The sequence below is a fragment of the Eptesicus fuscus genome, chromosome 10 (genome assembly GCF_027574615.1).
Source record: "Eptesicus fuscus isolate TK198812 chromosome 10, DD_ASM_mEF_20220401, whole genome shotgun sequence".
NCBI lineage: Eukaryota > Metazoa > Chordata > Mammalia > Chiroptera > Vespertilionidae > Eptesicus > Eptesicus fuscus.
Window position 1 is genome coordinate 4177509 of NC_072482.1, and position 14911 is coordinate 4192419.

Genomic DNA, 14911 nt, shown 5'->3' on the forward strand with positions numbered 1-14911 from the left:
TGCTTTTCTTTACTTTTTTAAAAACAAATATTTTTTATTGATTTCAGAGAGGAAGGGAGTGGGAGAGAGAGAGATAGAAACATCAATGATGAGAGGGAATCATTGATCGGCTGCTTTCTCCACGCCTCCCACTGGGGATCAAGCCTGAAACCTGGGCATATGCCCTGACCTGGAATTGAATGGTGAACTCCTGGTCCATAGGTTGACACTCAACCACTGAGTCACACCAGCTGGGTTAGCCTGCATTTCTTATACTTGCTGTCCCCTCTCTGCATCCCATGGGCAAGGGAACCTGTGTGCTTGTCTTTGAGAAACACCGACGTAGGAGACCACCGTGTTCAGGTCCATTGCAGGCTGTCTCCTGGCTCAGGAACCAGGCCGATTACAGGATGGAAAACTCATGAAAGCAGGAAGGGACGAAGAAAACTTTCTCTTTCAACTTCCTGTTTTTGAAGCCGTGTGAGGCAGATTATCTTCACTCTATATTTAATTGAGTAAACCTTTATAAAGAAACTAGAGGTCTGGTGCATGGATTGGTGCATGGGTGGGGTCACCAGGGGCGTGGAGGGGGGCTTGGACACGATTGGCCCTCTGAGCGGGTGGTGGGATGCCCTTGCTGCCCGGGATCCGGATCCGTCCCACTGACATTCACGCCAGTTGTAGGAAGCCAACTGGGAGTCGATTTATATTCTTTCTTCCTTGTGGAGCGTCTAGGATGGGGAAGCAGCCACTGTGCCTGAGGCTGGTGGTTCTGTGGGGAATTCCAGGAGGCTGGTGGCACTGTTGCGATCATGCCAGCGGCACTGGTCTGTTGGTGCCTGGCCCATTTTTGGAGATTGGACGTGTAGGATGACTGAGGGAGTGAGTGGCTGTTGCCAGGCTGGTGGGCCACTGGGACTGGTCTGTCAGCTGAGCAGCACTCCCGCTGTGGGAGCACACTGACCACCAGGGTGAAGCTCCAGCATTGAGTGTCTGCCGCCTGGTGTTCAGCGCATGTCATAATTACCGGTTGACCCATCATTCTGGTCATTCAGGCGTAATGGTCGCTTAGGCTTTTATATATGTAGACTAGAGGCCCTGGTGCACAAAATTTGTGCACAAGGGAAGGGGGGTCCTCAGCCGGGCCTGCACCCTCTCCAATCCGGGACTCCACAGGGTTGGGGCCAAAACTGGCAGTCAGATATCCCTCTCGCAATCCGGGACCGCTGGCTTCTAACACTTACTGCCTCCTGGCCTGATTGCCATCTAATCTCTTCCCCTGCCTAATGGTCCCAAACTGCCCTCCCCTGCCAGCCTGATGGCCCCCAACTGCCCTCCCCTGCCAGCCTGATCACTCCTAACTGCCTCTGCCTCTGCCTCTGGCTCCACCACCGTGGCTTTGTCCAGAAGGAAGTTGGATGTTCAGAAGATGTCTGGTCACCTGGTCTAATTAGCATATCACACTTTTATTAGTATAGATGTGGGCAGAGGTGAGCTAAGGTGCACAGCAGATGGTGGGGGTTGATCCCAAAGTGTCGGGGAGGGATAGAGCTAAGGCTCTGCGGCAAACACTGGGGCCTCTAAGGTCCAGGGCGGTTAGGAACCAGCAGGGAGGAGCTGCTGGGGGTCAGGAGCCAGGACCCCCCAGAGCCCGAGGCGGCTCTCCTTGTGGAGTGAGAGCCCAGCAGGAAACCTCTTCAGGCTGCGAAGGGGCCGAACAGAAGTGTCTCCTGCCCTTGTCGCCATGGCCGCCTCAGCTCAGGAGCCCTGCAGACAGAGGACAGTGCAGTTCCCAGGCCCAGCCAGCAGGGGCGCTGCCCTCCCAGCCTCCAGCTGTGGCTCCCAAGTGAGAAGAAAGGCTCTGAGGCCAGAGGAGCCAGAGCTGCTTTAGAGCTGCCTCTCCCCAGCAGGAGGAGGCGCTGCCGTGTGGGCGGGGCCAGAGCCACCCCAGGCTCCCCTCTCTGTCCCCTGGCTCCTCCCCTGCACCTTCTGTTCTAGGAAACCCAATGCACCCCTAAGAGAGGATTAAAGAGCTTTACCTGTGGGCTGGAGTCCAGAGTGTCCTGGGAAGAGAAGGAAGATGCCACTTAAAGATAGGAAGGTAAGTGTGACCCAAACACAGGGTCCCCGCCCAGGCCACCTGAGCTTCTCTAGCAGCACCCCACCCGCTGACACAGAGCAGAGAAGAGCAGAGCTGAGAGCAGTGGCCCCGAAGCCGTCACATCCAGTGTCATCAGTGACCGCAGGGCCTGCTCCTCCATGTGCCCAGGATCTGCACCCAAATCCCGTGCGTGTTAACCCGTCTCTAACCCACAGCCATGGCTCCTCATGTCTCCACCTAAGAACCGGGAGCTAGAGATTCTGCGTTTCCAGGACACGGGAGACCCACAGGGAAAGAGAGGCCTCTAAGGCGCTGCCATCCCAGAGCTCACCCAGCAAAGCCCCGTCCCCCACCGTCTCGGGGCCTCGCTGCCAGCGGCTCCTTACCTTTCCGCGCCCTGAAGGAGACCAGCAGCCCCGCCCCGAGGAAGAGCAGCCCCAGCACGAAGCCCCCGGCTCCACTCAGCACCTTGCTCTGTGCGGATCCGGACTGGGCCCCTGGAGGAGAGGCTGTGTCAGTGGGTTCAGCCCAAAGCACCTTCTCTAGTGGAGACCCTGGGATGGAGAGCTGGGGTGGGGGAGGGGGGCCCTAGAGGAAGCAGAAGAATGGCCATTTCCGGAAACAGACTGAGGTCACACTGAGCAGGTACAAGGCCCAGGCACTGGCCTCAGGTGCCCTCACCCCCGACCCAAGGCCACTGCTTCGGCCTCTGAGGGCTGCGGAGCCCGGGGCTCGGGGACCCTCGGTACGTGGCCCGGGTGACAGAGCCGCAGACACAGAGCAGACGGGGCTCTCCCGCGGCAGGAGGGTCCCCACGCTGTGGAGGAGGCGCCTCCTCCCGGGTCACAGTGGGCAGCTCAGCGCAGGCAGAAGCACCGCCCAGCCCACAGGGGACGGGGCCAGGGCCCAGGGGCACATGACGGGAGAGGGTGGGAGACTGACAGCAGGGCAGGAATGGCGCCCCCAGGGCTGTGGGGTCCACAGGAGCGATCGAGGGGCTGCCCTGTGGCCTGTGCTGAGGGAGAGACCCCAGCAAAGGAAAACGGGGTGTGGGGAGAGGGACCCTGGCCCTCAGGGACCAGCAAAGGCCCCTGTGGGGGGGAGGTCAGAAGGCGTCTCACTCCATTCCACGGTGACGGGGCTGGAGCTGCTGGGGTGCTGCACGTGGCAGGTGTAGACCTCCCCGCTCCGGGGCACTGTTTCCAGCATCACCAGCATCTGGAAGGTCCAGTCCCCGTTCCGGATCAGGCCCGTGGACACCACCCCGGCCTGCTCTTCCCGGCCGTCCCGCAGCCAGCGGACCTCGATGGGGCCCGGGTAGAAGCCGTTCACGGAGCAGACCAGGAGGTTGTGGTGCTGCAGGCGCTGGGTCTTGGCCGGGAACACGGTCACTGTGGGCGCAGCTGGGACGGAGAAGGCGGAGGGAAGTGAGCAGACAGGCAGCCCCTGGGTGCCCCCTTTCGGCCTCGTCTCCAGCCCCAGCTCCAGGCCCGGGCAGGCCCCCCTCCAACCGCCCTGTGGCCCCGCAGGAGGTAGTGCCATGGGCCTTGAATCTCAGCGTACAGCCCAGGCCACTGGATTGGAGACACGTTGAGGAAACTTGGGGGATTTTTCACTTGAAACAGTTCCTCATTGTTGAATGGAAGAGTTTACAGATCTGTGCAAGGCACAGAGTGTGTGCGTTAAAGTGTGATTCTGGAGCAGGGCTGCCTGGGTCACATCCGGGCTCTGCCTCTTCCTGGTGATCCTGGGAGATCCTCTCTGCTCAGCTTCTCCCCTACAAGGGGGTGATAATACTAACTCACCGCTTAGGGACACATGAGGACCAATGGGCCTGAAATATGTACAGAGGCTGGAACGTAGCCATCACTCTATGTCAGCTGTTTATTATATAGTAGAGGCCCGGGGCATGAAAGTCATGCACTCAGGGGGGTCCCTCAGCCCCACTGTGCCCTCTCACAGTCCAGGAGCCCTCAGGGGATGTGGGAGCGGGCCTAAGCTGTCAGTCCCATATTGTTAGCGCTGCTGTGGAGGAAGGAAAGGCTACCGTCACCGTCACCGCTGCCTCACTCACCAGCCATGAGCCTAGCTTCTGGTGCACAGAACATCAGTGGGCAATTCCTGCTGATCGTCTGCCCCCTGGTGGTCAGTGCACACCATAAAGAGTGGTTGTTCTGCCGTTTGGTTGATTTGCACATTAGCCTTTTATTATATAGGCAGGAGAGGGAATATAAGGAAAGCAGAGGGAGAAGCTGGGGATCAGCTTGGGGAGGATGGGACTCAGGGTGTGAAGTCCTGGGAATGTGATCACACCTGGAACACAGAGATGGTTCCCCTGGAAGCAGGAAGAGGGTGATTGCCTAGCTCCGGGGCTGAGTCCTGAGGGAGAGGCAGGACCAGGGCAGCCCCCATTATACCACTTATAGTGACGCTCACTGAGCCACCCGCTCCTTCTCACAGAAGCCGGTCTGTTATTGGGATTCCTGTCGTTTTATAATTGTCCCTCTTTTCAATCTGACATCTGAGCTCAGGGCAGGGTCTGGGACTCATTAACATGTGTGCTTCCTGGCTGAGACCAGGCTCAATAAATACAGATTTGGAGGAGGAGGAGGAGGAGGAGGAGGAGGAGGGGAGGAGGAGGGGGGAGGAGGAGGAGGAGGGGAGGAGGAGGAGGAGGGAGAGGAGGAGGAGGGGGAGGAGGAGGGGGGAGGAGGAGGAGGAAGGGGAGGAGGAGGAGGGAGAGGAGGAGGGGGGGGAGGAGGAGGGGAGGAGGGGGGGGAGGGGGAGGAGGAGGAGGAGGAGGAGGAGGGAGAGGAGGAGGGAGAGGAGGAGGGAGAGGAGGAGGGGAAGGAGGAGAAGGAGGAGGGGGAGGAGGGGGAGGAGGAGGAGGAGGAGGAGGAGGGAGAGGAGGAGGAGGAGGAGGAGGGGGAGGGGAGGAGGAGGAGGAGAAAGGGGAGAACGAACAGCGTGGGGCCAAAAGGGTAGATGTAAGATTGATGGTAAATCATTGCTAGCAACTTCGGAGTGCATTTCATTACCTTAAAGATGTTTAAGTTCCTAACATGGAAAGAAATAAAGCAGAATCAAAACACAAGCCAGGAGCTGGAGAAAATGCTGAATCCATGTCAGCAAAGTGTCCCTCTGGCTGCCCAGAGAACCCGGAAAATCACTGAGAAAAGGCCCGGACCCCAGGGGTGACGGACAATAGGCCATTCCTAGAGCAGGTCAGCCATTAGCCAACACGTACATGAAAAATGTTCATGAGCCTTCGAAATCAAAGAAGGATGAATTAAAAATGAAAAGCAAATTTTCAACTGAGTATTTGGCAATATTGAAAAAAGATTAACAATATAGAATGTAAGGTAAACTGCCACAATTCTAGAAAGTTAACATGTAATTACTTCAATACTGTCTGTACTGCATACATGTAACATCAGTGTGTGAAGTAACAGAATTACAATGTGGAACCTGGCTCCCATCACCCCCTCTGTACACACAGGTCCGCCCCTCACCCAGCCTGACCCTTAGCCCAGGGAAAGGCTTGGGCACCAAGCACCCCTGTTCCAGGCCTGGGGGTTTGGGGGGTTGGCCAAGACAGACCGACTCCCTCCTCACACCTCCCACCTCACGCCCTACCCTCTGCTCCCCAAACCCTCACCTGACTGGACACTACTGGGCACCCCGGAAACGCCCCTACACAGGACAGGACCTCAGGGTCCCCACAGCCGCCCTCAGGCCCCTCAGGGTGCTCCTCACAGTCCTGTGTGCACCCCACCCTCCCTCCACGCCACCCCGCGCTCACTTTGCCGCTGCACCAGGAATCCATCCAACACCCCGTAGTTGTGTCTGCAGTACGTGTCCACCTTCGCCCGCGTCAGCTCCAGGTAGTCCTTCTGGCTGTTCAATTGCTCAGCGACGGGCCGCCCCAGCTCGCTCACCGCGCGGAACTCCCCCACGTTGCTGTCGAAGCGCATGATCTCCTGCCCATTGTAGATCCCTCTGACCAGGAACCGCACCCGCTCCGTCCCGTTGGAGAACTGACACTCGGCCTTAACCTGCTCCAGGAAATGCGCTGCGGGGACAGGAAGGACCCGTCACGCTGGTGAGAGAAGATGGCGCCGCCGCCCAGTGCGGGGCGCCCAGGCGGTGGGGACACAGGACCCCGGCACCCCCACTGCCAGCACCCGGGGCCCCCTCCTCTGGGGCTGGAGGGAGGCCGCAGGCAGGGAGACCCCTGGGACCTCAGCCCCTGGGGACCCACTGGGCTTCCCGCGGGGCTCCGGGCTCCGGGCTGGACCAGGACCTGTGCCATCACCGCCTCCTCCTAGACGCCCCCCCCCCCCCACAGCCTTTCCCGTTCCCCACACCCTCCTCCTGTCACCACCTGGGCAGGGACCTCGTGCCACGCCCAGCTGCCCTGGTCCAGGCAGGAAACCGGGCATCGCCCTCCGCCCTGGAGCTTAGAATTCACCAAAGTGCGGGCACAGCCAACCACAGGCGTTCACACAGGAGGGAGATGTCAGGAAAGGGGGTCTGGAGCAGGGACAGCAGGACCCCAGTTCCATCAGGGCGGGGCCAGTGGCCTGAGTGACAGGATGTGGCCTGAAGGATGCCTGTGTGTGTGTTGGGGGGGGAGGAGGGAGGGAGGGAGGGAGACACATTTCAGGGGAAGGCACTGCCACCTGCAAAGCCCGAGGGAACCCATGGCCTCCTGGGAACCAGAGACCAGGCTCTGAGCCCAGACAGTGAGAGGGAGGGGACAGAGCCTGGAGGAGTCAGGGTGCTGGGAGCCTGGGGGTGAGTGAGGGGGGCCTTCTGCTCCCTGTAACGGAGAGAACTGACGAGTTCACGGGGTTACACCCCAATCCCAATAGGGCGCCAGCTCTTTCCTGCGTGTCCAACCCAGGAGGCGCAGAGACCCAGAGCACAGCTGTGGAGAAGCCAGGTGATGATGGAAGCTCTGACCCCCTCGCGGGTGTGGGGAGAGTCCCTGCAGGAATGTGAGGCCCTTCCTGAGAACAGGGCTCCCCGCGATGCGTGACTCATAAGGAGAGACGTGGACGGTCAGCAGAGATGCAGTGACAGGACTCGTGACGTTTTGACTAACATCACAAAAGGCAAATAAGAAGGAAGGTTTTAAACTTCAAGTGACTGAATGGATTCAACAAGAAAGTGGTGGATTTGTGTAACTGTCTGGTGTTAGTTTGTTTAAAGGGCTGGCGGGGCCCGTGGGTCTTGAACCACCCTGGAAAGCAAGAGTAGACTGTCTGGTGTTTGGCCGTTGTTTTATTCGGTAATGAAATGAGCTAAAGTAAACCGTGAAGAGCTGCATTGGAAGGTGCGTGTGTACAAAGCGTGAGTCTAGAATTTTCAGAAACAGCCGGTGTCCAGCAGTGTCCTCCACCTCAGCACTATGGACCTTTGGACCAGATGATTCTGTGTGGGTGGGGCGGGTGTTCTGTACACAGTGGGCTGCACACGGCATCCCACCAGTTGTCAGAGAAACCCCGTGTGACCACCAAACACGGCTTTAAATGGGGCAGATGTCCCCGGGGTGGGGAGGGGGAGGGGCGGGGAACCTTCACAGGGTGAGCTCTGCTGGTGTGAACCATCTGAGAAATCTGGGGTGAAAGCCACTGTTGATCACACAGCAGCTGGGAATGACATAGGAAGTTCTACCAATGTATCTGGAAAGGCTTGGTCTATATGGAATTTATGTATTTGAGGAATCTGGTCCCAGTGCACAGTAACATTTTTTAGCAAAATAAATTTGTTCAGGACCAAGATCTACCTGCTTCTTTGCCTTGCTACCCAATCACCAAGTCATCTATTATCCTCCACATCATCTTCTTTCTCAATCTCTCTGCCACTGGCCCCCTGCTTGTCTACAGCAGAAGCTACAGCCACGGCCATTTGATTCCCATTCAAAGTCCCAACTAATTAGCTTTCTAACTGCCTCCTGCTCCCAATGATACCGGGAGGCATCAGGTTGCCAGCCTTGGCCTGAGATGGACTCTCATGTATACAGGCAGGTCCCTCAGGAGGGGAGCAGCTAAGAGGACACCCTCACATAGACAGGTTACAAAAAGGAGCAGGTCCCAGCTTTACATGGAGACCTTCACGTAGAAATGATGGCAGAGGGGAGGGCACTCTGGTCAGACTGGGTCTGTCTAACTCTTCACAAATTCTCTAGCACCTTCCTGACACGTGAGAAGGTTGAAAAGAAACATGTGTGAGCTGCTGTTCACTGTAGCCTGTGTGGTTAGCACTATCAGGCCATGCTCAGGGGCACAACTGAAAGGCCGCCAGATAAAGCAAATACAAATACACGATTCCCAGCACATTTGGATTTCAGATAAGTAATTTCTGTTTCTCTGAAATTCAGCTTAAATCGGGCATCCTGTATTTCCTTTGGCAACACAAGCCCACCCGCTGATGGAATCTGAGGCTGGGAGTGCACTTAAACTTCTCTGTGTTCCTCACATGCTCACATCATAGTGTGAGCCCATATGGAACTTTTCAAGTTGTAAATGCAAAATGGATGTAAGTTCCTCCTGTATATTGGAACTAGCAGTTCTGGCCTCTGCTGCCCCAGCCCTGAGACACACGCTGGCACATGGAGCATCAGAAATCTCAGCAGCAAGTCAGACCCAGCCGAGCCACTGCTCACAGGGGGGTAGAAGCCCAGCTCTAGAATTAGGATCTAAATGAGAACATTAGCTCTTCCGCTGGGTCAGATGGCAACACCATGGGCCTTGTTCGTTATCTCTGAAATAGATTTAATGATGCTGTATCACACAGGATATTGTAAGTGTGGAATTACATAGTGATTCTTCCTAGTGCTGATCATATAAGCACTCAATAAATAGCTTCCTATTTTAATTCTAATAACCCCTAGGAATGCAAGCCCACAAGATCTTTCTATTCCTTAACTTCCTAGATAAAATAATACCTTTATCACCATTTGGCAATTGTCTTTAATTAACTTTATCACTAAATGTCATTTTGAACACAAGGACAAAAACATTGATCTCTGTATAAAACGGGATATACATGCCCTGAATATGAAAGGACTATGCTGACTTAGAAGAGAGGACTTTGTGATTCTGAGATCTAGACTATGCCACCTGGTTCTACAACTAACCATGTGACTCTGGATCAGTGGCTTAAACTCTCTGGATCAGAGTCCATGGTCATTACATCTGTAATTGCTGCAGGTAAGACGGGATGGTTATGAGAGTCACACACTCACATGGAGGCCTGGTGCATAGTAACTGCCCGATGTGACTGCTCCACGCCGGAGGGACCAGGTTTGTCTTGTCGATGACTCCACCTCATCACCGGGTGGTGACTGTCTGCTCTGGGTCACTGATAAGCAGTGGCTGTGGAACTGGTGGCTTTCATCACCAGTCACCTCTGCCTTCAAGGTCACCCCAGTGGCTCCTTGCTGATGACTGAGCATCTCTGGTTCTCGAGTCCCCCAGCTCCCTTCAGGCTCCTTTGTTCTTATGCTTCAGGTCCACTGACCCCCTGAGCCCAGCGCACAGTCTCCCTGAGGTCGCAGCTCAGAGTCACTGTGATCATCCCTCACGTCTTCAGCTCCCGTCCTCTCTTCAAACGGTCCAATCCGGTTCTGTCTCATACACTCCACTGACTGCGAACGTCACATCCACCAAACCCAGTGCTCACTGCTCTGCATGTCCTCACTTCCCTGCCTCCTAGAAGGTCTCACCACACCTGGCCACTCCCTCACTGCCCTGCATCACCTTCTCTCGGTTTTCCTCAACACACTGCACCCCTTCTCAGTCTCCTCTGCTCTCATTGGCCCTTGGTCCTTGGGGATAGACCCTTGGCAGCTTCTCTCTCTCTCTCTCTCTCTCTCTCTCTCTCTCTCTCTCTCTTTCTCTCTCTCACACACACACACACACACACACACACACACACACACGCACATACCTCCTCCTCCTCATCCTTCACTTCCCTGGAGTTTAACACAGCACATGTGTCAATTACACCAACACATACACCCCCTGCCCTGGCCGGCCATGACCTCCAGGCTCCTGTGTTCAACTGACCTCTTGGCAGCTCCACACAAATGTCAGGAAATCATTTCCAGCTTACACAGAACCTTTCTTCCTCACCGCCCCCTTCAAACTACTTCTTACACAGTCCTTCCCATCTCAGTAAACAGTTCCACCAAGTTTATTCTAATTATTGAAGATAAAATCCTTAGGGTTTTTGACTCCTCCCCCATTTCATCCATAACGAGTCGTGGAAATATCTCCCCGATCTGCTCACTTCCCCTTCCCGCTGCCTTTGCCGCACACACTCACTGAAGCCCAAGCACGTCACCTGGGCTCCTCCATGCTCCTCAAGGCCCCGGCTCCTCTTGTGAAGCCTGCAGTCCAACCTCCACTGGAAGCTGGGTTATTGCTTTTAATATACGTACGTGGACTCTCCTTGTCACCCTCCAGCAGCTCACATGTCTCTTCAGATAAAATTCAAATTTCTTACCCACCATCAGGGCCCAATATGATGTGTCTCCCGTCTTCTCCAGCCTCTTCCTCTGTCAGTGTCACTCCCCAACTTCCTCGTGTTTTCCAGCCACACTACCCTTCTTCCTGCCCCTTAAACACGGCAAACACATGCCCACACTGTGGCCTTTCCTCTTCCTCTCCCTGGGACACTTGTCCCCCAGATCTTCACAGGGTGGCTTCTCTCATCATCCAGGTCTCAAATGTCTCTGAATGTCACGTCCTCAGGGAGAGCTTCCTAACCACTTGAACTGAAGGCCTGTAATTCTGTTTTGTGTGTGTGTGTGTGTGTGTGTGTGTGTGTGCGCGCGCGTGCGCGCGTTTCAGAGAAATTATTGCTCTGAATTTTTTCTTTCTTAAGGGGTTCAGGGAGAAAGGAAAGAAGATGGTGGGGAGGCCCCTTGATACATCTCACATCGTAGGCAGAGGCACCAGCATCACAGATTCTGCTGAGGACAGAACACAGGATCCTCAAAGAGAGACCCTCTAATTCCTTTGACTCCCATAAAATGTCAGAGAAACTTTCCTCTTGGGGATAACTCAATGCAATAAATGGAGAACTGGGTGGAATTAGTCTGAGATCATTACTTCTCAATCCTCTCAAGACCCCGATGGAATGGGACACAGGCTGGGGAGGTTTACTGGAGGCGAGATGTGAAGAACGGCTGAGATACATGGAGCCCCTTGCACATCTCATAGTGGCAAGCACCCGCCCCCTTTTGTGGTGGAAAGAATCGGGGTCCATGTTGTAAAGGTAGGTGGCCACTGAAGAATATGCCACCATTTTCTAATGGCCATGGCCTGGACACGGTGACAAAGCTAATTTCCTTTCTTCCTCACCCACAACAGCTCAGGCCCAAGGTGCACTTACCTGGTGTGTCCCTGGCCAGAGCCAGGGGAGGGCTCAGTGCCATCAGCATCACCATCAGAGCGGCCATCCAGGAGCCTCCGGGGAACCACAGACACACCATGCTGGAGCTCAGAGAGGACAGGGGCAGGGAGCAGGCCAGTCCCACTCAGGGAGGGCTGTGACCCTTCTCCACCCACAGCCCCAATAATACCAACTAGGGAACTCACTCTTTGTCCTGGATTGGGTCATCTCAGTACTGAGAACCAATCAGCATCAGAGGTGAGTAGCATCATCAGTTGCTGGTCAGAGATGCAGTAGGAAGGTCCTCTTCTGAAACTTAGAATTTCCTGCATTAAAAGCATTGCTTTGATTGAGGGCTTTAAAGCTTTGGTCTGGTTGTGTCAGAAACACTGTGCTGGGCCCTATGGTGAGGCAGCTCCTCGCTGGTCAGTGATGAGCACACAAGTTGGAGCCTTTGGGGGCCATTGGTCTCTCTCACTGCAGACAGAGCCGTTTGCAAATGGATGAGTGAGTGTGCTGGGAGCTGAGGGTAAGGGAGGCCTTCAATTTTGTTCAATTTCTTAAAAAGTCTTTATTGTTGAAAGTGTTACATACTAGTATGTCCCCCATTGAGTTCTTCTAGCCCTCCACTGCGCACCCCCCCCATACCCCCACCTCATACCTTCACCACCCTATTGTCTGTGTCATGGGTTATGCATACACCCATATAAGTTCTTTGGTTGATCTCTTCCCACCCACCCTCCCCTGCCTTCCCTCTGAGGTTGACAGTCTGTTCTGTGCTTCTATGTCTCTGGATCTATTTTGTTTGTTAGATTCCACATAGGAGTGAGACCATGTGACACTTGTCTTTCTCTGACTGGCTTATTTTTCTGTTGCACCACAACTGAGTGTTGCAGATTTGGGGAAGTGACTTAGCCTCTCACAGTCAGAGCCACTGTGATCTTCCAGGTGTTTCAATACTGGGAAAGGCTGTGATTCTGGGGACACCTCAGGAGCAGCTTCCCCTAGTAACTGATGACGTGACAGGCTGGTAGCTGCTGATTGGAGAGTATAGTCGGTGACTCTTTACAGGGGGATGTCACTCACTGAAGGAAATGGAAAGTTGTTCAATAATTTAACCCGAGTGAAAGGTTTTCAGGTTTATGTCCCGGTGCTGTCACTGAGCTCAGGGCACCTCGGGAACACACTGGAGAAAGGGGCTGGAGGAGGCGGTCTTTGTGGGATGGAGGGAAAGTGCCCTGGACAGCACTTAACCCACCAGTGTGACCAGGCCACCTGCCCAAACCAAAGTGTGCAGGGGGCTGGGGGACTGGGAAAGGACTCTAAGCCAGCCTGTGGCCCAGCAGCTCTGCGTTAGAATAGCTGGTATTTCATGTGAAAAGCATTCAGTCTTCACTCCTGTCCCCATTAGGATTTTCCCATTTTCTTGGGAGCATGTCCTCTTATTCAGTCAACTGCTCTTGCTTTATGCCGGAAACAAATCAGTTTCACTAAAAGAGAGATGTTGACAGGAAGCCAGGAAGGCTGGTCAACAACCTTAATTGCTCTAACCACTCACCCTTTAGTTGAGACATTGTTAGCTGAAGCAGCCTCCACCTTTGTTTTTCCCATGTATATTTCTGTTTATCCTGGCTAAGATGTTTTCCTCAAAGCCTCAATAAAAGGGATGGCAGGGCCAGAGCAGGGAGTAGTTCTCCCACTAGAGGTGGACTACCGCCTGGCCCCCCATTTCGCCAAATTGCATTTCTTCAAGTCTCCTTTCATTTGTGTGCGGCCCTTCTCCAGAACTCAAACCCTGAACCGGAACCCTGGACCACGCGGGACGTGGAAAGGGATTCCTTCAGCTTTATTCTATGAAAAGGTAGAAGAAGACTTTGCTAATGGAATTATTATAGAGTGTTCAGGAAATGGAACTCGATGGGAAACTAGGAAGTACATCCTTTGATGTCATCATGTGATTTAGAACATCTAGTTCTACATTAGATCATCAGTACATGTTATACTAACATACATGTACCTCTCTGATCCTCAGTGGATTTGAAAGGACAGTTGTCCATTGAAGTTGCGTGTTAATTCTCACACCCCCATTCTGATGTCCTACACGTGCCGGCATCTGTCTAGTGACAGGATACTGACCATGCTGCAGCGAAATGACTGCCATTGCGGGGGAGAAATGGAGGAAGATGGTCAAAAGGTACAAACTTCCAACTAAGGAATAAACACGTCATCAGGATGTAACGCACAGCTGAGAGGGTAGATCTTAAAGCAGGGGTTCCCAACCTTTTTTGGCCATGACCCACCTAAGCATCTCTAGATCCTGATGCCCCCTCCCCCACGACATAGAATTCCTATTATTCAAAAAGTGAACTCTTAGTCACGTGGAGGAAGGCTAAAGGGCTGTTAACTTGGTCTAAACAAGCTTCCAAAGAACATGGCATCCATGAAAGAGAAAAAAGAACGAAAGGACAGCTGAAGTACTGAGGAAGAAATCACTAAGAAATTGTTTTAAAAAATAATATGAAGTGATATGAAAAAATAGCAAATAAAGTTTCAAAACACCTAATAGATTCTAGTGGCTGTGCTTATGGGTTAGATTAACATTGCCATGATCTGAAGGGGGAGGATTTGTTTGTGTCCTCCTTCTGTATGAAATGGCTAAACAGAAAAAAAAAAGTTTCAAAAACATAATCCTACTAGAGAACTGAAATGCATAAATATGTCACAATATATATTTATATACTGTACATGAGGCCCCTAGAGCCAGGAAAAAATAACTATTAATAACTCATTCTCAAATTGCTGCCCTTAAAAATCAAATTGCCCCCCTGTGGGGCATGTGCCCCATGTTGGGAACCACTGTCTTAAACGTTCTCATCACTAGAAAAGTTTAGTAAGTACGTGTGGTGTAGCTGTTACCCAGACTTACTGTGGTGTCATTTCCAATAGATACAAATACCCAATCTTTACGTTTCACACCTGAATCTAATATAATGCCACATGTCCGTTATACCTCCATATAAAAGTGAGTAAAGAGTATTGAGCGATTCTGACCATTGTACTCTGTACCCAGGATATGCAGGGGCTTTCTTTGCATCAGAATTTTACTTAATTCTCACATCATCTCGGTGAGCTGAGTGCCTTCATCCCTCCAGTTGGAGAGAACAGAGTGATGGCGCTGAGGGCCTTTGCAAGGACACAAGGCAGTAAAGGTGCCTCCAGGTGGAGCCCACGATGGGGTTCAGACCCACACGCTCAGCCCCTGCACCCACCACCCCGCATTCACCCTCTGAAGGGCATATTCCTCCCAGGAGAAGCTCTCCCATCGCTCATTCACAGATGTGCCTGCCCACAGGCCACTCCTTCTAAAGAGGGACCGCATTTTCCATAAACGGAGGAAAGCTGAGCACAGTAATTCCCGTTTCTGGA

At 53.5% G+C, this 14911-nt stretch overlaps 1 protein-coding gene and 1 pseudogene across 1 annotated transcript; one reads left to right on the forward strand and one right to left on the reverse strand.

Moving 5' to 3' along the window:
• Window positions 1–1424: 1424 nt before the first annotated feature.
• On the reverse strand, window positions 1425–11664 carry LOC103303036 (DLA class II histocompatibility antigen, DR-1 beta chain-like). The gene is made up of 6 exons (XM_054721733.1): window positions 11486–11664; window positions 5883–6152; window positions 3202–3483; window positions 2467–2577; window positions 2019–2042; window positions 1425–1746 (listed from the first exon to the last, which is right to left on the reverse strand). Exons 1-6 carry the CDS (start codon window positions 11583–11585, stop codon window positions 1733–1735), a joined length of 801 nt encoding a protein of 266 aa, XP_054577708.1. The 5' UTR covers window positions 11586–11664; the 3' UTR covers window positions 1425–1732.
• Window positions 11665–14031: 2367 nt separating this feature from the next.
• On the forward strand, window positions 14032–14154 carry LOC114229163 (small nucleolar RNA SNORA29; annotated as a pseudogene).
• The last annotated feature ends 757 nt before the right edge of the window (window positions 14155–14911 follow it).

Coding starts and splice junctions, on each gene's coding strand:
- LOC103303036 (XM_054721733.1), bottom strand. CDS start 11,585: ATGGTGTGTCTGTGGTTCCCCGGAGGCTCCTGGATGGCCGCTCTGATG. Junction 6,153..11,485: donor TCTGGCCAGGGACACACCAG/GTAAGTGCACCT, acceptor CTGTCCCCGCAG/CGCATTTCCTGGAGCAGGTT. Junction 2,043..2,466: donor CTCCTTCAGGGCGCGGAAAG/GTAAGGAGCCGC, acceptor TTCTCTTCCCAG/GACACTCTGGACTCCAGCCC.